At 37.2% G+C, this 23,827-nt stretch overlaps 1 protein-coding gene across 2 annotated transcripts in view; it reads right to left on the bottom strand.

The window, feature by feature from the left end:
• Positions 1-241: 241 nt before the first annotated feature.
• ptdss1a (phosphatidylserine synthase 1a) overlaps positions 242-23,827 on the bottom strand; it is a 35,274-nt gene continuing 11,688 nt past the window's right edge. The window contains exons 7-15 of one of the 2 annotated variants that reach the window (XR_010820220.1): positions 22,524-22,665; positions 13,717-13,829; positions 13,271-13,336; positions 9,604-9,703; positions 9,384-9,452; positions 8,076-8,142; positions 7,724-7,825; positions 7,534-7,608; positions 242-3,828 (exon numbers count right to left, since the gene is read on the bottom strand). Coding sequence is in view for 1 of the 2 variants with exons in the window: in XM_066716042.1 (XP_066572139.1) it covers positions 3,743-3,828; positions 8,076-8,142; positions 9,384-9,452; positions 9,604-9,703; positions 13,271-13,336; positions 13,717-13,829; positions 22,524-22,665 (643 nt within the window). In the remaining variant the exon portion in view is untranslated. The remainder of the gene's footprint in view (positions 3,829-7,533; positions 7,609-7,723; positions 7,826-8,075; positions 8,143-9,383; positions 9,453-9,603; positions 9,704-13,270; positions 13,337-13,716; positions 13,830-22,523; positions 22,666-23,827) is intronic. The other variant, XM_066716042.1, reaches the window with a different exon arrangement.

Genomic DNA, 23,827 nt, shown 5'->3' with positions numbered 1-23,827 from the left:
GAAATTCTGAATAAAAAATAAAAAATAAAAATAATAAAATAAGATAAAATAAATTAAAGAACTAGAGGACTAAACCATAGGATTTTCACTATAATTTGGGATATATTCCCATCTGACATTGATTTTTTTTACACTGTGGACATATATAGAATGAGTTTAATTTGGAGCTATATTTTCATACTATTTTAAAAATGTAATCTGGATAGGGTCAGATAAAAAACAACAAAAAAGAAAAATATAATGATTTTCATAAATTTATTTTAAAGTCACTTAATCATTACAAACTCATTTGTATTTTCCTGAGTATACAGTCACAGTCATTAACCCAATTTTGTTGCTGGTCAGGTTTACTGCCCCTTGTGTATGTACTTTACTTTTATGTGACTCCTTTACTTAAATCTTGAGAGCGAAAAAAAAAAAAAAAGATCCACACAATACAAATACTTAAAAGGGACTGTTTTTTTTCTTAACTGTTGTGAATATTACCTGCTTCTGTACATTATATTATAAAGTATGGTCTGTATGACTGACCATGTATCAGAGGATTATCACTGGTATTCTTCATAAACACAACCAGTTAAACTATATCAAACATTTGAATGATAAAATCCTTTAATTTCTAAGAAACATCAGTGACCAGCAAACCCTGATAAAACCAGACTGCAGACTCTTCAAAACCCAAATACAAAAAAGGAAAACACAGTACATTGCTTTATATCATTGGCACACACCCTGTATGCCATATTATGAAAAGAGTAGTAAAAAACAATAACACTCAAGTCTTTTAAAAAGCCTTTACCATCAGTAATCCATGTTCTTTTTAGCATCACTTCTCAACAGGTTTCAGGTTTTTGATTTAAGTTTTACAAAGATTTCATCAGATTGACCTTATCCTTGCCTTGGTTACATGCATAAAGTAAAACAATTTTCTTTTAAAACAAAAACAAACAAAAAACAGCTTCTTGATGTGAATTTCTACTTGGTGATCATACAGTGATAATGTAATTACAATCTGATGACAGCATTTTTCATATCATGCACAAAAACTGGAAAAACATTAAAAAAGTGTTTTAAACAGCAGAGGGAGCAAAGCCACACAATATCCTGTACTGTACCTTCACCCCTCTTCACTTTATTCCATCAAAATCATGTCCCCTTTATTTACACTGTCGTGTGCATCTAGAAGGTCACCACCGACTTCTAATGTTGAACAAAATGTGTTATTGTAATGGGAGCTGCAGTGAAAATATAACAAACAAGCAAACAAGGAATAAAACCCAATGCAGGTTGTTGCTCTTTGCTTACCCCAACATAATAAAACATAAAAAACATTTTTGCCTAGAAAATGCACCACAGATTCAAAGTATACACAATATATTTATTGAGATTGTGTTAAAAAAAAGCTTAATAGCTTAAAAGACTAATAGATGCATCTCAGGAGCTACAATTATGATTATCACTACACCCCACAACAAAATGCTACGTTTAACCTAATGGAAATCACAGCAATGATTTGCTGTCCAGTTTAGATCTGAACTCTTCATTTTAGTTTTAGCCATAAAGCATAATGTTTATAAGAAATGCTTATTTTCTTATATATACATACAGATACACACATATATATATATATATATATATATATATATATATATATATATATATATATATGTGTATCTGTATACACACACACACACACACACATTATTTTTTACTCTGCCATTCCTGACACTGTGCAATGAGTTAGGGCATTATTACTTGTGTTTGCTACTTTAACACACCTCTGTAATGATAGCTTTGCCTTATATTATTTCTTGTAAATGTTCATTGTGCTACCCCAACTACTTTACAGTAAAACAGGCCGCATATCACACCATGATGCTGAAGATAGATTTGTAACAGTTCCAATACAAACCATGTGTCTTAATCAAATAGAAGCTGCAGAACAGCACACATTATAATTGTAACCAGAAAAAAAAGCTGCCCGACTGCCACACGTTTGATTATGGATCAGGCACTTTGAGATTAAAGGGTGAATTCAAACAAACTGCCCACTGTGTGTACAGTTGGAAACTGCAAGCAGTCAATCAAGACAATACAGAAAGTGGATCTAGTGAATTATTATGTAATCAACACATCAGCTACTGATTTATTGAAACATATCCTTAAAAATCGACATGCTTGCCTACAGTCAAATACACTGATAAGAAAGGGTTCCAAGAATACATAACTAATAATAATAATAATAATAATAATAATGTCAAATGTTCTAACTGAAAGAAAATAATCAGATTTGTTGTTATTGATTTATTTTAATTAATTAATTTATTTATTTTTAAATATCTGAATAATGGTCATAGATTACATGGAAACATTTGTATTTTACCAGTAATTGGTGTGATAATTAATTAATAATCCCTGCATCGGTTTGACAGGGCATTTTACAGGGATTTAACTATGGTCAATGATTGTTCTCAAAGGTAAGAAAATCAGTTCTAAGCAATAAGCAGTGCTCTATGACTGGAAGATTGTAACACCTGTTTTCATTACTTGTTTATGAATAATGTGACTACATGAAAAGTTAATTGTGAGATTAGTTTTATGTGCTGATATTCACAAATCTGAATTGAGCAAAGAATGTGTGAACATGCTAAGAGTAAAACCTTATTTTGTGACAGTGCCTTTACTTTTACAGTTTGCTTGTGGATCAAATGAAAACTGTTCTGTCAAAATGTAGGAAAAAGTCTAGGGAAACGCTGGGATGACAATTTTTTAATTAAATCTATGAATCAGGTTTCAGAATTCAGGCTTCATGTTTTTGGACTGTATGCACAACATTAGAAGGACAGTGAGGTAAAGTCTGCTTCATTTTAACATGTAAACGGGCAGTAACACTAAACAGAGCTTTTGTTTTGGCATAAACAGTGCTCTTAATATGATTACATAACCTCATAATAACATAATATCCCACCAGTTGTCTGTACTAATCACCACACACTATTTACAGTTACGACTAACACAAGTACTTGAAATTGCTGAAGAATTAACCTGCCTTTCAAAGTTGTTTTAGGTTGTTTTAGTCAAATACATTCATTTTTAAGTTTTTTTTTCAGTGAACTAAATTTTTTTTTAAAAAATCTTTGTATCTTATAAAATATCCAAACTTCAGTTGGCTGTCTAATAGTTTTTCAGTGAACGTGAAATGATTAAAAAAAATGTATTTGGAAGAAATGGGGTGCAAAACCTAGAATTCTAAAAGCTAGAGAGGGAGAGAGAGGTTAGCAAATAGAAAGTGCATAAAGCATGTGCTTTGCTGTGATGAGTCTAAAAGAGAAATGACCAGTCACAACTGTGTCAAACTGGAAATTCAATCAAACCTTTTTAAATGTCACTACATCAAATTAAAAAAGTAAAATATGAAATAAGCATCACACACTGATTTATCATCAGATGACTGAAGGAAACTGAACACACTAACAAATGTATTAATTGTAAGTTTATGAACTGTTTAAGAACTGTTGTCCTCAGCTTAAAGGTGCCCCTGTGAAAGGAACCAGCCCTTGACTTCTCAATGCCTTATTCTTTTTTGCTTATCCTTATTCAGATTTCCCTTCAACTTGCTCTCTACCTGATAACTGTGCTCCAAAAGTGAGTCTGAACACATTGCTTTCTGTTTCTCTTCGAGTTCCTTTACTGTTTACCCAGTCTGTTTAGGCAGTCTGGCATCTCTGCAGACATGGTCCTCTTACTTCTTCCCACTGAATCCATTAGAGACCTTGGCTTTTGATGATCCTTTCTTCCGTCTTGACGTATGTGTAGTATCCTTTTCACCTGTAACACAGAAAACACAGAGCTCAATTCTTCTTGTTGTTATGTTTAAACTACACAAAGAACTATGTGGTACGTTCTACTTAATACTTCAAGGTTGGGCTGGAACGCAAGGATTTTTGGCACTAGCCAGCTGACTAGTAGCCTGAAAGTTTTACTAGCCCAACTAACCTACATAAAGTAAATAACATTTACACTAGCACATTTGTCAAATAAATGTTTATTGACATTTTTTTTTCTTCAAATCCTTCAATTTAAATCTGTACCAATTTGAAAAGGCTTGTTTTTTGGTATGGAACTGAGTGTTCTACACGCCTAACACCACAAAACTTTCCTATTATATCGCAGACAGTCCTCCCTTTGTTTTTTCCAAGAGACAAGGAAATTCCTGGTCCCTTTTTTTGGATCATCATCTGATCGACTTGACTGTATCGATTGTGGGCAATACAAAAAAAAACACAAAAAAAACACAATACAAATGTTAGTATGATGATACTTGATACTGCCATGATACCACCAGAAAAGAAACCTTTAAGGGATACTTCGGTATTTTGGCATTTTAGCCAGATGTCTTACTCATCCAGAGTCATACGAATCCATGCAAACATTTTTTTAATTCTGTGCAACCTTGTTGTGTTGTAAAAGTACTGTTCTACAGTTGGCCTATAGAGGTCGCAGTGAGATTACTGTTAAATTGCTGCTGACAGGAAGTAGGAGGTTGTTGCACTAAAATGGAGGAATAAAGATTGTTTACTTTCACAGTACTGCTCTCATTCTTTACTACTGTAAACCTACTAGTCATAACAATCCTGTTTGAAGAAATTTGATATGTTTAATTTCGTTAGCTTACCACAATTGCTGGAAGTCAATGGTCGCAAAAAGCTGACTCATAAAGCTGGCTAATACATCTTTTAAATACTCAAAAGCTGTGTGGATAGCACATTTGTACATTAAGTATTCTCTACAAGTCTATACAAAATCAAAAGTAATTTGATGAATATGTTTAAAAGTATTTTTCTTGTAACTATCTTGCCGAACTACGAATTTCATCAGCTGTGATGAGGTAGGCGCAAGGATATGCTTGCTGCATGCGATTGCAAACACAGCTGACCAGCCGAGTGAGATTGCACTGCTTACAATGATATGGGTCGTTCGTGTGTTGTTTGCAGTAGAAAAGCAAAGACATGGTATGCTACAAGATTGCCATTGACGGATCCTGATGGATTATGTTATGGCTAACTAGAGTAATCAACAATTGTTTGCTTCTCGGGGAGTCTCGTTTACAAATTATGTCACCATGTCTCACAGGAAGAGAGTGCATGCAGAACTGAAAGTAGTCCATAAATAAGGAAGCAAGTGGAAACAAATTTCTTACCACTACCAGCTAACGAATGTATTCAACTATTAAATTTACTATTTACAATATTGTAAGACTACAAAAGACAAACAGCAAAGCTTTTGAGTATTTATAAGTTAACATGCCTATCTTTTTGTAGGTTTCAAAATAATGTTCTTAAGCAAACTGCACAATTTGCAATTTAATGAACTGACAATTTCAAAATAACAGTTAGCAAATTCACAAATAAAAAATTAGGGGTCTAGTCTCCATACATTTGAAAGCTACCGTACGTAAAAACCCTGAAAAAAGGGAAATAATCTGTGTAATTTGTGTTTGTTAATTAATAGTTATTAAATAGGCTCCAGTTATTTCACTAGTTCTTTTTTGTGTGTCCACATTTATTGTTTGTATTGTTTAAGCTGGCTCTGTCTGGGACATAATCATTTAACATTCATTTCCATACCTTTTTTTTTTTTTTTTTTTTTTTACACGTTGAACATTTTGGTCATTCGTGATGCTTCAATTACTGAAACTGCATGTGCAATGAATCATGGCAGGATGGTTTCCTGATAGTAGCCTACCAATACTCCAGGTAGTCCACAATTTAAGAACCGCTACATTTACAGTGCATCCGGAAAGTATTCACAGCGCTTCACTTTTTCCACATTTTGTTACGTTACGGCCTTATTCCACAATGGATTAAATTCATTATTTTCCTCAAAATTCTACAGACAATACCCCATAATGACGACATGAAAGAAGTTTGTTTGAAATCTTTGCAAATTTATTAAAAATAAAAAACAAAAAAGCACATGTACATAAGTATTCCCAGCCTTTGCTCAATACTTTGTTGAAGCACCTTTGGCACCAATTACAGCCTCAAGTCTTTTTGAGTATGATGCTACAAGCTTGGCACACCTATTTTTGGGCAGTTTCTCCCATTCTTCTTTGCAGGACCTCTCAAGCTCCATCAGGTTGGATGGGGAGCGTCGGTGCATAGCCATTTTCAGATCTCTCCAGAGATGTTCAATCGGGTTCAAGTCTGGGCTCTGGCTGGGCCACTCAAGGACATTCACAGAGTTGTCCTGTAGCCACTCCTTTGTTATCTTGGCTGTGTGCTTAGGGTCGTTGTCCTGTTGGAAGATGAACCTTCGCCCCAGTCTGAGGTCCAGAGCGCTCTGGAGCAGGTTTTCATCATGGATGTCTCTGTACATTGCTGCATTCATCTTTCCCTCGATCCTGACTAGTCTCCCAATTCCTGCCGCTGAAAAACATCCCCACAGGATGATGCTGCCATCACCATGCTTCACTGCAGGGATGGTATTGGCCAGGTGATGAGCGGTGCCTGGTTTCCTCCAGACATGACACTTGCCATTCAGGCCAAAGAGTTCAATCTTTGTTTCACCAGACCAGAGAATTTTGTTTCTCATGGTCTGAGAGTCCTTCAGATGCCTTTTGGCAAACTCCAGGTTGGCTGGCATGTGCCTTTTACTGAGGAGTGGCTTCCATCTGGCCACTATACCATACAGGCCTGATTGGTGGAGTGCTACAGAGATGGTTGTTCTTCTGGAAGGTTCTCCTCTCCACAGAGACAAGCTGGAGCTCTGTCAGAGTGACCATCGCGTTCTTGGTCACCTCCCTGACTAAGGCCCTTCTCCCTCGATCGCTCAGTTTGGCCGGGCGGCCAGCTCTAGGAAGAGTCCTGGTGGTTCCAAACTTCTTCCATTTACGGATGATGGAGGCCACTGTGCTCATTGGGATGTTCCATGCTGCAGAAATGTTTCTGTACCCTTCCCCAGATCTGTGCCTCGATACAATCCTGTCTCGGAGGTCTACAGACAATTCCTTGGACTTCACGGCTTGGTTTGTGCTCTGACATGCACTGTTAACTGTGGGACTTTATATATAGACAGGTGTGTGCCTTTCCAAATCATGTTCAATCAACTGAATTTACCACAGGTGGACTCCAATCAAGTTGTAGTGGAAACAGGATGCACCCGAGCTCAATTTTGAGTGTCATGGCAAAGGCTGTGAATACTTATGTACATGTGCTTTTTTTGTTTTTTATTTTTAATACATTTGCAAAGATTTCAAATAAACTTCTTTCACGTTGTCATTATGGGGTATTGTTTGGAGAATTTTGAGGAAAATAATGAATTTAATCACTTTTGGAATAAGGCCGTAACATAACAAAATGTGGAAAAAGTGAAGTGCTGTGAATACTTTCCGGATGCACTGTAAGTATCACAGTGCACCCCTAGTACCGGCCACCACTAGACATGTCATTTTTAGACTTCTTTGCTGGTGGATTACATCGTTTTTTTCCCAAACCTATGTATCTTTCACGATTCAGTTAACATTAAAGTTACCTTAGCTCACAAGCTGAGAATCCCCAATACCTAGGAAGACTGGGTGAGTTCTTCAGTCAAGGCACTGTGTAGATTCTGTGCAGACAGAATGATGCAAATAATTATCAGTGCCAGAACCCTTGGTGTGTGATTATATACAGATCATATATCCTGTGTAGAATCTGCTCATTGACTTGATTTAAAAACTCACCCATTGATTTTGCTGCCAGATGCAGCATGAGGACAGATGTATAAAGCTGATGGTGGACTCGCATAATTGAAGTTAGCTCAGCATGACAAAAGACGCAACAGTCTAGCAAAAAAAGTAAATATGTATTTGTTGTTTTTAAAATCGACAAAATGTTGCTTGCTAGTTGGGCTAGTAATTCATATTTGTCACTCGCCCTGCTTTCAAAAAAATTGGTAGGGGCGAGCAGGTAACCTTATGTTCCAGCCTTGCTTCAAGGCGAATCAAAGTCAGCATATAGTGATCTGGACTAACTGTATGAGCCTCCAAAGGGCAGATCTCAATAACACATGCCATGAAGGAGCACAGATCAAACCTTTGAAGTATTCAGTGTGGAAACCGGATGAGTCAATGTAGTTGAAATCTTCACATTCAGAAAGGCTCTGTAAAATACAATTTAAAACAAAACAAAAAAACAAGTCTAAGCAAGCATGTTTATAGTAAGTATTTTATAGAATGTAATATTATATGTCCTATGCATTTGGAATGTAATACATTAGCATTGAATTAAGATGGGACATATATAATACACAACTATCGGTTTACATTATCATTATTATTAATAAAAGCAATCATCACTATCATAATATAAACTGCTACCCATGTATTATTACAAATCACAAGAGCAAAACATCTAAAATAGTTTACAATGCTATAAGAGAAATCAAAGGAAGTAGAGTAAACCTCATCACCCTCCCTGGTGATAGTCCAAACCTTATACACATCCTGGGATGGATAAAAATAAAATGCAGGGACACAAATGGAAATTAGGCTTAAAAGGCATTCAAGACAGAAAACATGAGACTTCTTCACACAGAGTTGTACAAACTGGAACAAACTCCCCAGCAATGTGGTTGAAGCCAACAACTTGGGAACATTCAAAAATAGACTGGATGTGATCCTTGGATTACTTAGTTATTAATGGACACCAAATGAGCACGATGGGTCGAGTGGCCTCCTCTCGTTTGTAAACTTTCTTATGTTTTCATGTTCTTATCCCTACAATATCTAGAGCAAGGCTGAGTCTCCTGAACATTCTTCACTTTTTTTCTTCCCTTCTGCCTTTATTCTCCACCTAAATTCCCCTTAATCTTTATCTGTTTGCTGCCTATATTCAGTTCTTTCCTTACACTCCACACTCCCATGCCAATGTTCTTGTTAACTACTAATGGAAACTGTAAATGGAGAATAAAAATAAAAATGGCAACCGTTTCGTATCAAGAGTAGAGTAAGAGAACTAAACACTGAATTTTAATCTACGAGTTTCCTACAGTTAAAACTATGCCACAGAAAAAACATAATGGAAGTAAAAATAGCAATTAAAAATTGTACAACCATATTCTTTTCCCCTTTCATCTTCAGATTAATAACAAATGTTTTTTCTTCAATCACTACTTTTTTTTTTTTTTTAACTTGGATTAGACTGTACAAATCATGATTTAAGAAAATAAAAAAAATATTTATACTGTAAATAAAATAAAAAAAATAAAAATAAAAAAAAACTTAAATACAGTTATGGCATTGGCACATGCAAAATATATTTGCCCAGACTAAAACTATATAAAAAAACTATTTGGCACCAAAAACTATTGTTCTATTGTGTAGCATAATCTCCTTTACTCACTTTTTGCCTTTGGCCTGAGCGTTCTGCATACCATACCATTCCATACAAACAGAGGAAAGTAATGAAGACCTGTAGAGAAATGGAGAAAAAGTAATTAAAACCAGATAGAAGCAGAGCTAAAATAAGCCAGTGTACATCAGCAAAGTGAACAGACACTGGGCTATGAAGTAAGTGATTTTCCACAAATACTATACAAGAGAGATAGAAACAACATACTTACCACACATAGAAGCCAAAGGATGACATAAAGGATTTGGGTTTTTGAGAAAAGGTCCTGTCCAAATTTAATGCAGGCTAGGGCTTCTAAAAATGCAATTGCCCTGTAAAAGTGATTCAACAAATTAGTCAAAATGAGCGACACTAAATCCACGAGGGGATCCGACAACCATTCATTGCGGCCCCCACTGAAATCTCATTGGATAAACCGATTCCTTTTTCTTCAACCCATCTCTGTTAAACTACTTTTTCCACACTTGCATACTACATTAAAAACAAACTACAGTCATGACTCACGAAAATGGAAATCGGTTCTTGTTTATTGGATTATTACATAGGCCTATCCAGTAATGGCCAATCTAAATTTACCAATAAGCGGATCACAGACACTACTCGACAATCCTAAATTCTGACCAAAGTACACAGCAGTTTATGTGAGGTGATAATTACAGTAAAATAAAAACATACAAATAACTTGCTGTTCCAAAATGTCAACGAACAGTGGCAAATGGGCTCACCATGAATCGCTGGTGCAATATTTTGGAAATGTATTAACAAAAAATAAGTAACATCAGTAACATAAAAATAAAATCAATTAGTCAACTGCAACTGAGGCAGATTAAGTGAAGAGACGACAACACTGCAACTGGAATCAGAGAGTCCATGGCCAAACACCTGGAGCTCATGGGAATCCCTTGATTGTGCAGACGATAATGTGGGGTGTCATGTGTGACATGTTTCTACTGTCTACAGTTTCAAAAAGTTGGCAACTGCAGAAATGTATTAAACGAACAAAGACGCTATATATTAAAAAAAAACAAAAAACTGGTAAAATCATATGAAATGTAAAGGGGACATTACTTCTTTAACTATACTGATCGAGAATAAAGCCCAGCATGCAAATGCTCTGTTCCAGCATCAGGCTCATCCATCTAATTAATTCCAGTGAGTAGTAGATGGATTAAAAATCTTTGATGCATAGAGAGATTCTGGTATTACCAAAATAAAAGTGAAAAATTTGAAATGAAACAAGAATGTCAGTATTGGGGCTTTCGGAAAAGAAAAAAGGTATTATAAATATGAATGTGTGACACGGCGCCAGCCAAAAAGTTTGGGAACCACTGGCTTAAGGACTTACCTGTAATAATTTACATAGGAAAACACTTTGCATCAAACATCTGAACTTCAATCATTAAGATAGTGTTATTTAGGGGGAAATGGAAATATAAAAAGGTCCTTTGTTTTTCAAAATTATGCAAGCCTCATTTTAACTTAACTAAATCACCAATCCACTCTCCCCCCTCCACCTTGTTTATTAAATCAGTGAGAAAATTACAAACTGTACAAATGACAATTAACCTTTAAACTGGGAGTATTATTATTTTAAACTAAAATGAAAAATTTGTTTCTTCAGTTGTACTACATGTGGTCAGAGATTTGAGGGTATATCCTAAAAGCAAATTTCTTCTTGCCAATTCAAACTCAAACTCAGACTGCAGGTCTAATATATACAGTGAGGGAAAAAAGTATTTGATCCCCTGCTGATTTTGTACGTTTGCCCACTGACAAATAAATGATCAGTCTATAATTTTAATGGTAGGTGTATTTTAACAGTGAGAGACAGAAAAAAATCCAGAAAAACACATTTCAAAAAAGTTATAAATTGATTTGCATGTTAATGAGTGAAATAAGTATTTGACCCCTTAGACTTAGTACTTGGTGGCAAAACCCTTGTTGGCAATCACAGGAGGTCATACGTTTCTTGGAGTTGGCCACCAGGTTTGCACACATCTCAGGAGGGATTTTGTCCCACTCCTCTCTGCAGATCCTCTCCAAGTCATTAAGGTTTTGAGGCTGACGTTTGGCAACTCAAACCTTCAGCTCCGTCCACAGATTTTCTATGGGATTATGGTCTGGAGATTGGCTAGGCCACTCCAGGACCTTAATGTGCTTCTTCTTGAGCCACTCCTTTGTTGCCTTGAGATTTGATGGTACATGGCCCCGTCCATCGTCCCTTTGATGCGGTGCAGTTGTCCTGTCCCCTTAGCAGAAAAACACCCCCAAAGCATAATGTTTCCACCTCCATGTTTGACGGTGGGGATGGTGTTCTTGGGGTCATAGGCAGCATTCCTCCTCCTCCAAACACGGCAATTTGAGTTGATGCCAAAGAGCTCGATTTTGGTCTCATCTGACCACAACACTTTCACCCAGTTCTCCTCGGAATCAATCAGATGTTCATTGGCAAACTTCAGATGGGCCTGCAGGTGGACCTTGCGGGCACTGCAGGATTTCAGTCCTTCACGGTGTAGTGTGTTACCAATTGTTTTCTTGGTGACTATGGTCCCAGTTGCCTTGAGATCATTAACAAGATCCTCCTGTGTAGTTCTGGGCTCATTCCTCACCGTTCTCATGATCATTGAAACTCCACGAGGTGAGATCTTGCATGGAGCCCCAGACCGAGGGAGACTGACAGTTATTTTGTGTTTCTTCCATTTACAAATAATCGCACCAACTGTTGTCACCTTCTCACCAAGCTGCTTGGTGATGGTCTTGTAGCCCATTCCAGCCTTGTGTAGGTCTACAATCTTGTCCCTGACATCCTTGGACAGCTCTTTGGTCTTGGCCATGGTGGAGAGTTTGGAATCTCAGCTCATTACCTGTATAAAAGACACCTGGGAGCCAGAAATCTTGCTGGTTGATAGGGGATCAAATACTTATTTCCCTCATTAACATGCAAACAATTTATAACTTTTTTGAAATGCGTTTTTCTGGATTTTTTTGTTGTTATTCTGTCTCTCACTGTTACAATACACCTACCATTAAAATTATAGACTGATCATTTCTTTGTCAGTGGGCAAACGTACAAAATCAGCAGGGGATCAAATACTTTTTTCCCCTCACTGTATATAAACACACACACACACACGATTATGTCTGTATCATTTGCACATGTTTTCCCCCATGGTTTTGTCATTACATCATTCACTGGAATATTTGGGATTGACATGCTGTTTTGGCCACAAAACCGATTCTCCCCATTTTTGGGCAAAACACACATGGGCATCATCGCTTCAGGAGTCAAGTAAACTCCCCCTGTGGCATTTGAGTAAACTTGTGTGTGTGTGTGTATATATATTACAAAATGAACCAGAAACTACAGATGTCTACTACTTTACAACTAACTAAAAAGATTATCGGTTGCACAACTAAACATACAGAACTCGACATAAGTTAGTTCCTAAAAGACTTGCCTTACCTTCACTTGATGGTATTTATTGTGTGCAGTTTTAACGTTTCAGTCAGCTTCTTCTGCAATTTAGACAACTACACAAACTCCCGCCTGCAAGCCAAACCTACTGGAATAACCAATCACAACTCTGTGTTCAGCATAAAGCCCTCCCCCATAGGCCTAAGAGCCAATCACAACTTGCATTCAACACAAAACTCGCCCCCATGTGTTGCGTCAATCAAGACCAGAAGTATATAAACAATATTGTTTTAGAGGCTTTGGGACATTATACAGTTTGGTAGTCCCGGTCCCTATTTTTGTTAGTCCTGGGCGTCCGGAATACTGATTTGTCCACCCCTGGCATCTATTTTAGGATCGCAAGGCAGGGGGAATGAATGAACAAACAAAACATTTTGATCCCCTTCAATAAAACTGCACTTACCCAAACACCCAGCACTGAGTTCCAACCCTCTTGCATTGTGTATCAGTGAGATAAGCATAATATTGCCTGAATGTAAAAAGTAAAGATAACGTTAGTAATTTAATAAAGTGAAAGTATTGGGGATTGTCAATAAAAAACTAAATGCCAAGTAAAAAACTAAATATATGGTTTATTTATTAATACATTTAAAAGCATTTAAAAGCATTTCCCCTGCAGTCACCTTTGGAAGAAAATACATGTAGAAAGAAACATGTGTACAATTTGCAAAATCGTGTGGGAAAGTTTGGTTGCGGATGCATAACAAGTCAAACCTTTCATCCGAGGCCTTCACTACAGCTATTACACAGCCCAAGAACACTACTTGATTGCTGATAAGTTAATTGAGACTGGACACTTACTTCTGGGAAGATGAGAGAGGGAGAGAGAGATAAAAAGGTATACTTTACCGTACAGTAGGGGCTGTAATGATTCCTATGAAGAGAATCCTGCACCAGCTCAGAGCATGACAGGCTTGGAATACAAAAATGTGTTTCAGGAAAAATGTATTCAACTCTGTCAGCTGAAATAGAAGAGTTTCGGCAATTAGTAATAGGACCCAATAAAAAGGCAAGCAACATATTGCCATTATCACTATTATTTTGACATCATTCTCCCAACTGTAACACATTCAACATAGAACAGTAAAACGTTTTTGGGTTTGTGAAACTAATAAAAAATAAGACCAACATTAAATTACCATATACGTTCTTTCACGGTTGAGGTTTTCAAATATACATACAAACATAATAGGCTATATCATTGATATGGCAAATCTTGCAAAACACAGAGCCCTAATTATTAGACAAACGTCTACCCCAATATAACAGTCTTCAGGAGCCATTACCACATTATAGGTGAAATCACATTATTTCAAACTTGCTTTGGCATTGAGAATATATGTTATTAATGGTTAACAAATTATATTTGTTAGAACTAACGTGTATGCAGTAAAAAAATCATGTTCTACAATGGTGCATTTGTATCTAATTACAATAATTATTTTAAGCTTACTTAAAATATACAGTGTATTAACACAGGTACTACTGCAAAATGCAACCTAGGGCTAGGTTTCATCATACATCAATCATTTGGTGTGTAATGCTAAAGAAAATGTTGGCTTACAAAAATGGGATGAGGAATTTTTTTGCCTCTTGGAAAAAACAAAGAGCTCACCCAGTCTTCCTGAGTACAGGGGATTCTCACCTTGAAACTTTAACATGAACTAAATTGTGAAAGATGTATCGTTTTTTCCCCCGAGCCTCTCTAATCCACCCTCACAGAAGTCTAAAAATGACATGAGTCTAGTTGTGGGTGGTAATACCGGTACCAGCGATACCTAAATGTAATTATACTGTGGAATGGCCCAGGAGTACCACCGGGAGACGATCCTACCACATCATTCATTGTGCATGCAGTTTGAAAAGTCATGAGTTGAGTTAACTTTATAAAAAAAAATAATAATTAAAAAAAAAAATTTGTGCTACCAGTTTGATTTAGAATTATTTTGTTTCTTATGTACTGAAGAGGTCCAGGCATCTGGCAACAGAAAGCCAAAAAGTTTTAACATTTATCAGATTTACTTTCGGACCTGTTTGCAGAAGTCAAACGTCAGGATTGTAAAATTATTAAGCTTTCTCCTTTATTTCAATAACAATAAGATGTTATATAATGTTATATGATGTTAATAAAATATTATTTGCATTGATTTTATTTGTATAGATGATGCTAGTAAATTATTATGGTTTTATTATTTAGATTACATACTGTACCACTAACGGGATCTGGGAATAACACGAAACAAACCACCTCAATGATTATAGCATCAACAGCGAGGACAAGATGTACACATTAAAACACTACTAGTTGTCACTAGCTGTCTATAGTTTAACTCTGAACACGTTATTACAAGGTTCATGCAGGTTAAGGATGTGGGAAAGGAATGACTTATATTGACTTTTATATTCATAATTACTGACTTTTTAATGACCTGGATCAAAGTGTTCTAGGGTTATAATAGATGCATTGAAAAAGTCCATATACGGACAAACACTGGAATTCTGCAGCAGACCTGCCAACTCTGGACATTTGTTTTGAGTAGCACATCAGCAGCGCAAGCTAATGACACTTAAAATTGTTGTGTGCGTATGCACAACATTCCTCAACCTGTCCACCTGAAAATAAAACATTATGTATATACAGCTCTGGAAAAAAAATAAGAGACCACTGCAATTTTTTCTTTAATCAGCATCTCTACATGTACGGCAGCCATTCCATTCCAGTGTCTGTTGAATTCCAACACAGGCACACTTCATTCTACTAAATGAGGTACTGATTAGGTGATCAACTGAACCAAATCTATTTAACAAGGAAAAGTATAAAAACCACTGCTGTGGTCATCACTATCCTCTTGCAATAGGACCATCTGGATGGCAAAAACAGTGCTAGTAGTACCTCAAATGTAATTGGAATAAAAAAAAAACTATTGACCATGCCAAAAGAGTTGAAAAGGAAAGTTTTTAATGGAAAAGAAGGGTTCAATTCTGGCTTTACTGGCAGAGGGATACAGTGAGCGTCGGGTTGCTTCCATCCTTAACATTTCAAAGACGGCACTTCATAAGAACAAAGTCAAGCAGCAGACATTGGGGACAACAAAGCTATAGAACGGCTGAGGGTGAAAACGACTCTCCACTGACCGTGATGACCGCCAACTCATTTCAATGTCACTCAACAACCGTAGGATGACATCAAGTGACCTACAAAAAGAATGGCAAATGGCAGCTGGGGTAAAGTGCATGGTGAGGACGGTTCAAAATAGGCTCCTAGGGGCAGGGCTGAAGTCGTGCAAAGCTAGAAAAATGCCCTCCATCAATGAGAAGCAAAGAAGAGCCAGACTGAGGTTTGCAAAAGACCATAAGTATTAGACCGTAGAGGACTGGAGTAAGGTAATCTTCTCTGATGAGTCCAATTTTCAGCTTTGCCCAACACCTGGTCGTCTAATGGTTAATTGGAGACCTGGAGAGGCCTACAAGCCACAGTGAAACAGCACTGTGAAATTTGGTGGAGGATCAGTGATGATCTGAGTGTGCTTCAGCAAGGCTAGAATCGGGCAGATTTGTCTTTGTGAAGGACGCATGAATCAAGCCATGTACAAGGTTGTCCTGTAAGAAAACTTGCTTCCTTCTGCTCTGACAATGTTCCCCAACTCAGAGGATTGGTATACACACACACGTATACAATATATACACACAAATAAGTTTACTCAAATGCCACAGGGGGAGTTTACATGCAATGTTTGTAGCTCATGAAGCGATGATGCGCGTACACATTTGGCCCAAAAATCGAGAGAATCAGTTTTGTGGCAAACAAAATGTGTCAATCCAAAATACTCCAGTAAATGGCATAAAAAATTACAAAGCCACGGGGGAAAACATGTGCAAATGCTACGCACATAATCGTGTATATATATAGATCATCTTAAATGGCCGCATTAAAAAGTGATGAGTGAAAAGATCTGGTCAGATTATTTGTAGGTTTCAAGGTAAAAGACTTGTAAGTAAGTTGCTGAAGGACATTTCATGGTTAACAATGGTGTATTTCAGGTTAATGGCAATGCGGAAAGTGGTTTCTTCTTTTTTTCCTCCCCTTTAATCATTATGCTTTCTATATTGTTGTGCACTCTTCAGTAGTGTACATAATGTTCCAATCCTAATAAAACATTTATATTCATGGTTTGCTGCTCCATGATGTGTAGGGATGAGTGCTGACATTGAGAAGCAAAGCATTTCTCTTTCCAGATGAGAGTCCTTAACTTATAAACACCAACGTGAGTCTAATGCATCAGAAATAAAACTATGCCGAATTTAATTACTTTATGAGCTACTACTAAGTCTATTGTTCTAACATTCACAGATGTGTTTGGTCTCCTAATTCCTGAAATGATGTTGGCTAATTTTTGAATATACATGGACTGAGAGTTTCCATATTCAATTGGTTGGCAAAACAAATGAGTGAAAAAAAAAAAAAAAAAAAAAAAAAAAAAAAATTATATATATATATTTCAAAGAAACCCACAAGCGCCCTTGTTCTTGCCACTCCCCCCCTGCTTTCATTCACAACAAATTTGACACTGACACCAACTATGCCTATGCAATTTCATGGTGAATCCTGCATGGACCTCTGTCTAATTGAAAATAAAGATTTAAAGCACTTATTTTTGATACAATTAAAGTTACAAAACAATATAATTTGTTGTGAAAAAACATTTTAGTTTTACAAAATATATGAAGGACAGACCAAGCAATACACAGGCCTTTCAATCTATGCATAACATATTACTTTCACTTGATTTATAATTTTTCTGTCAGGAGTGTATGTTGCTGTCAAGTTTATATGACAATTTAAATGTGGAATGTTTTAAAAAACAAAAACATGTATAGTTTATGTACTTGGGAGTGTGTGTGTTTTTCTATTCTGAACCTTTTACCACATTGAAATTAGATCTGTCTACAATGTATTTATTGGAGCGTTAAATTGAAATGAAAAATGTGGGCTGTCAAAATCTGTGGCGGGCTACCATAGTTTACCTTTTGGTAGCTCACTGAACTACTACACATAGAAGTGATTTGTCCACCCCTGCATATTTAATATTAAATGCATTATTTAATTAGGTTTGGTTCTGTTGAGCAGACGTTACCTTTTTAAATAACCGAGTATTGGATAATACTCATTTTAGAAATACACGATGAGCAAAATGACATTGGTAGCCAACATCGGTCCAACCATTTGTGATCAGTCGGGCCGACGTTGTCCCAACACTGCTGTACTATCTGGGTTGGTTCTGTTGAACATGTATAAGACATTACCTTTTTAAATAACTGAGTATTGGATAATACTAATTTTAGAATACTGGATACAGAATAAGAGCAAAGGATACTTTTGGGGAATTAATATTTGCAGGTCAAAACACGGACGGACCGACGTTGGACCGATATCGGGCCATCGTTGTTTTGAACATCAGGCCAACGTGGGAATGATGACGTCGGGTCGACGCTGTCGGCCAATGTTGGCACAATGAGCAAAACGACGACGGGCCGACATCGGTTGCCAATGCTGGACCAACCATTCATGATCAGTCAGGCTGACATTGGCCCAACACTGCTGTGCTATCTGGATATAAATTAGATCGATAGATAGATAGTCTAATACATTTTGTATTTTGCGGTTATGACTGGAAAACATTGCCACAAGGATGCTAATGTTAAGGCATTTTTGTTGCAGCTCACATTGCTAAACTATTATTGAATTAATACAAATTTAAAAAGAAAAACATATTGGTCAGTGAGTTACAGAGGTAATTTCAAAATATTCCTTTCTAAACAAATAGTCACAACCTTTATAGTTAAATTTGAAGTTGTGACAATATCAGGAGACAATAATAACTAGAAATGGAAGTTTAATTTGAAACTTAATTTGCGTTGAAAAATGACAGTGTACATAGTTTCTGAACTGAGACACGTCAGATGCTATTTAAATATCCCGAAAAAGTCTGCTTTTTCAGCGATTTCTCCGCTTTGCCTTGTCAAATGCGTATAAACTATACACCGATCAGCCATAACATTATGACCACCTGCTTAATATAGTGTAGGTCCCCCTTTTGCCACCAAAACAGCCCTGCCCCGTCGTGGCATGGACTCCACTAGACCTCTGAAGGTGTGCTGTGGTATCTGGCACCAAGACGTTAGCAGCAGATCCTTTAAGTCCTGTAAGTTGCGAGGTGGGGCCTCCATGGATCGGACTTTTTTGTCCAGCACATCCCACAGATGCTCGATTGGATTGAGATCTGGGAAATTTGGAGGCCAAGTCAACACCTTGAACTCGTGATTCATCCGACCAGGCCACCTTCTTCCTTTGCTCCGTGGTCCAGTTCCGATGATCACGTGCCCATTGTAGGCGCTTTTGGCAGTGGACAGGGGTCAGCATGGGCACCCTGACTGGTCTGCGGCTAAGCAGCCCCATATGCAACAAACTGCGATGCACTGTGTGTTCCGACACCTTTAGATCAAAACCAGCATTAACTTTTTCAGCAATTTGAGCTACAGTAGCTCGTCTGTTGGATCGGACCACACGAGCCAGCCTTCGCTCCCCACGTGCATCAATGAGCCTTGGCCGCCCATGACCCTGTCACTGGTTCACCGTTTTTCCTTCACTGGCATCTGATATTGGCACGCATTCAGACATTGACCCTCACCTACCGCTGTCTCGACCACACTGCACCAAGTTACCTTCAGACACTCGTCTCTCCATACATTCCCTCCAGACCACTGCGGTCTTCCGGTGCCAGAAGACTAACTCTGCCTCCTCTCCACTCTCCTTCCTCCAGAGCCCGCTCCTTCTCATCCCTGGCCCCTAAATGGTGGAACTACCTTCCCACTGAAGTCAAAGCAGCAGAGTCCTTGACCTCCTTCCAGCACTTACTCAAGACATATCTTTTCAGACAGTACTTGTAATATTAGTCCTTTTAATCCCCGTTAGATAGCGCTTCACAGAGTTTTATTATGCTTCTTGCATTTTTTATTGTTTTCCTCCTTGCTCCCTTTCCCATAGCCCTTGACTGTGACCCTACATCTTGACAGCACTTAGCTTTTACTGTCCAGGATATATGACCTCACTTACTGTACTTGCCTGTGTAAATTGGAAGTTGTAAAATGTATTATATATTGAATTGCTATGTTTAATGTAAATTGAATTTGTAACGTCTGATGCCTTGTACTTAACTGTATTTTTGCACTTTGTTTTGCACTTATGTTGTATGTCACCCTGGATAAGGGTGTCTGCCAAGAAATAAAAATAATAATAAAAATAATAATAAGGCACACATGATTGTTTATTTTTACTATTGTTGTAATGCTAATTACTATGTTGCCAGAGAAAAATAAAACTGACTTTCAGGAAACAAAAGACCACCACAAAGACTGTGAAGTGTGTTTTCATTGCTATGGCAGCCAGTGTAATTCTGGCATGCACAATGTGAAGCTAAAAAACCTTTGGTGATAAATGGATGATGAAAGCTATAGCTTTCTTTTTTTTCTGCAGATGATGGTGTCACTTGGTTTACACTGCACACTTGGACTGGTATCCCACTTCCGTTTCACTATAGAAATGTTGAGCTTTCTTTTTTTTTTTCTTCTATTTTTTGAATGCTGGATTATCTTTACCATTACTTGCAAATTATCTGAACTGAAGAATCCTGCCGAGTTTTTGGATCAAATACTCTGGTTCAGATAGAGAATATACTGCTCTCACAAGAGTTTAGAGTTTCAAGGTGACACTAGACCTATTATTGTGTCAGATATAAAACCATTTAATAAAATGGACTTGGTATTACATTTAAACCTCTCACCATGCATTTAGTGGGGTGGGGGGGCTGATCTGCCTTTGACTAATTAGGAAAAAGGCTTTTTTGTGAAATAAGAATAAAAACGAGAACTCCTTCCTAACAAAATATACAACTTGATTAGGCATCACATCATGGTGTATCCTGAATATAAAGAAGCATTTCCTCTGAAAAATGCCAAGAAATTAGCCAACCTAAAATCAGGCTTAGAGGCCCAACAAACATCGAAGTGGAAAACTATCAAAACTGTGAATATTGAAGTGGAGGGGATATTTTTTTTGCAATCTGGGGGCGTACTCTTTGAGGCATTATAGAATCAATTGCACATTCTGAAATGGATCAAAGCCTTACAGGTTTAAACTTACACCAATGCACATAGAGTAGAAATGCTAGTGGAGGACAGCTTTTCTCAGTTGAGAACAAATCTCAAACAGTGTGAGTGCTTTAATTTGCAAATGGATGAGGGCACTGACATTTGCAATGTTGCACAGCTCGCTTTGTGGGTTTCTACACATGATACCTATGGCAGGTCAAACACTAGGGATTGATATCCACTCTGCTGTCAAACAGTTTTTCACAGAAAATGGCCTTGAGTCAATTTGACCACAATTCGTCTCCATTTGCACAGATGATTGTCCAGCTATATTGGGAATAAAGCTGGCTTCATTAGTCTGATGCAAATTGACCAAGAAGTGCCGAAAGCAACAGGCTTTCACTGCATCATTCACCAGGGAGCCCTCCTTGGAAGGATTCACAATGAACACTTCAATAATATTATGGATGTATTACTGCGAATAACCAATTTTATCTATGCACAATCATTAAATCACTGTCAATTTTAAACTTTTCTGGAGGAGTACGAGAGACAGTACAAAGATTTGGTTTGGCACAGTAAGGTCAGGTGGCTGTCGAGACAATGAGTACTAATGCGCTTTCTGGATTTATTTGAGAGCATTCAGGAATTCTTGGAGAACAAGGGCAAACCCAAAAATGCACTCGAACATAGGCCATTCTAACAGGATGTTTTTTTGGGGGGCAGATTTGACTAAACATTTAAACAGGCTGAACCTTTCATTGAAAGGGTAGGGCAAAGCACAGATCAAAGTGATTTCAGCAGTGAAAACATTCACAGGAAAGCTGACTTTTCTCCAAAATAACCTGAGAGATGGGGATTTAACACTTTCCACAGCTGAACCATGTGGCAGCTGACAGCCTACCACATAGAAAGCAGACGGGTCCACACACCGACATTTACGCCAAATAGATCAATGATAATCGATCTAAAGATGCATTGGAATACAAATCTGCATTTGTCTTTTTGTATACTTCTTTCCAGCAAACTGTCAGATAATGGATACCAGTCTGAAAACCTTCTGTTCTGATCCAGCAGCTCTAGAGATGGAGCTGATAGTTTCAGAATGACCTCTCTGTGGAACAGGCATTCAAGTCCAGCAAAAGGACTATTTTCAGGAGTGTATTTAATCAACAGTGGTGCATCTGATGTATGATCAATTTGGGTCCTCGATATAGCCTAATAATAACAATGTTTACCACAGGCCAATATCACAGAAAGTTTGCCATATCAATCTTTATGATAATGGAGTGCCCATTGTGCACTGAAAAGGCAAAATTCTTGCCCGTCAAAACAATATATTGTGGACCACTGGAACAGACTATAAGGTTAAACCAGTGATGATATCTTTGTTGAACAAATCAATAGGGAGCACCCAAGTCCATTTCATTTTGATAAGTCACCTTCCAAAAGTCTAAATCCTGGGGGAGCAGTTAGTGAAGGAACTGAATCATATATATTAAGCCTACCTGCCAGATTATCATGAAAAGATATATCCCAGCCACCCTCTGGAAAGATGATTTGGGGTCAAACCAGCGCACATAGGTCCAGCTGGCTGGAGTGAACTGCATCACTGCTCTCTTGAGCTTCCCTGTTGTGGTGTGAATGTCCCTGGTAGATGACAGAAAATAAAAGGCACCACAGATTACTTTTTAGGTTTAGGTTGTGTAAGTTCTAATAATTATACATGAGAAAAATAAATAAGTGTCAAAAAAATAAATAAGATGTCCATTACCAGATACATTTGCTCCTTATGACCTCCCTCTTTTACAATGCCACCGTCACATATTGGTACTTTTAATCTCTTCAAAAGGTTCTTCTCTAATGTGTACTTGTATCTCTCTATAGCACTGCCAGTTGCCATTCCTGTCCTTGAATAATGAACTATTGGCCCAGGTATATTGGCATTGGTCCAAGCTGGGCTGATATTTGGTCATTTTTTTCTTCTCTTTACATTATCAGCAAATTAGTTTTCTCTGTGCATCAGCTTCACAAAGAAGAAACAGAATGCTGCAATTGGCAACATATGCACACTGGTTGACAGATCACTCTAGTTCAGAACACCTTGCAATGAAGATGTACCAAATTAGCAAAGTGTAGGTGAAAAATATACAGAAAAAATATTTGTTCACACACACTAATATTCCGTAATTTGACTATTCTTATAGTAATTTATTTTCAATAAACATTATTTTATGAAAGAAGTAACAATTACTTTTAAATCAAAATGTCAGTCAGTTAAAAAGAAAAGTGCCAGTGATTGGTAACTGTACACCTGCTGCAATTGCTGCATATGATGTCTTTATTATAAACAGTATTCAGTGGGACTCACAGATAAAGGTTTGGGGACTGAAATGTCTGCATTTTACTGAAAGAAAACATGTAGGAGAGGTGTTTAAGTGTGTGTGCGGGGTTCATTCAAAATAATCTGCTTTGGAAATTTGGACCTCCAGCACAACAGAATTACTGGAGTGTGTGTGGATTCCATTTGTTCTTATTTTTCACAAAGCCAGCATATGCAATTTTTTCTCCCACTGTCTTTCATTCCTATGATCCTATCAGTGCCGCATGTTAATTCTAAGTATATAATCAAAAGGTAATAACAATACTTTAACTCTCCTTTATATTAACCAGAGAAGAAAACAAAATTTAGAAGAATCTGAAAAAGTAATTGAGAAATGGTGATTGAAGAAGGGTTTTGTATGAGTAGTTTAATTTGATTAGTGTTCTTGTTTGTTAAGTAATTTAAATTGTCCAAGTGCATACAAAAAAA

This window comes from Amia ocellicauda, chromosome 10 (assembly GCF_036373705.1).
Source record: "Amia ocellicauda isolate fAmiCal2 chromosome 10, fAmiCal2.hap1, whole genome shotgun sequence".
Taxonomy (NCBI): Eukaryota; Metazoa; Chordata; class Actinopteri; order Amiiformes; family Amiidae; genus Amia; species Amia ocellicauda.
The sequence above is the reverse complement of the archived record's forward strand: the minus strand, read 5'-3'. Positions and strand labels throughout refer to the sequence as shown.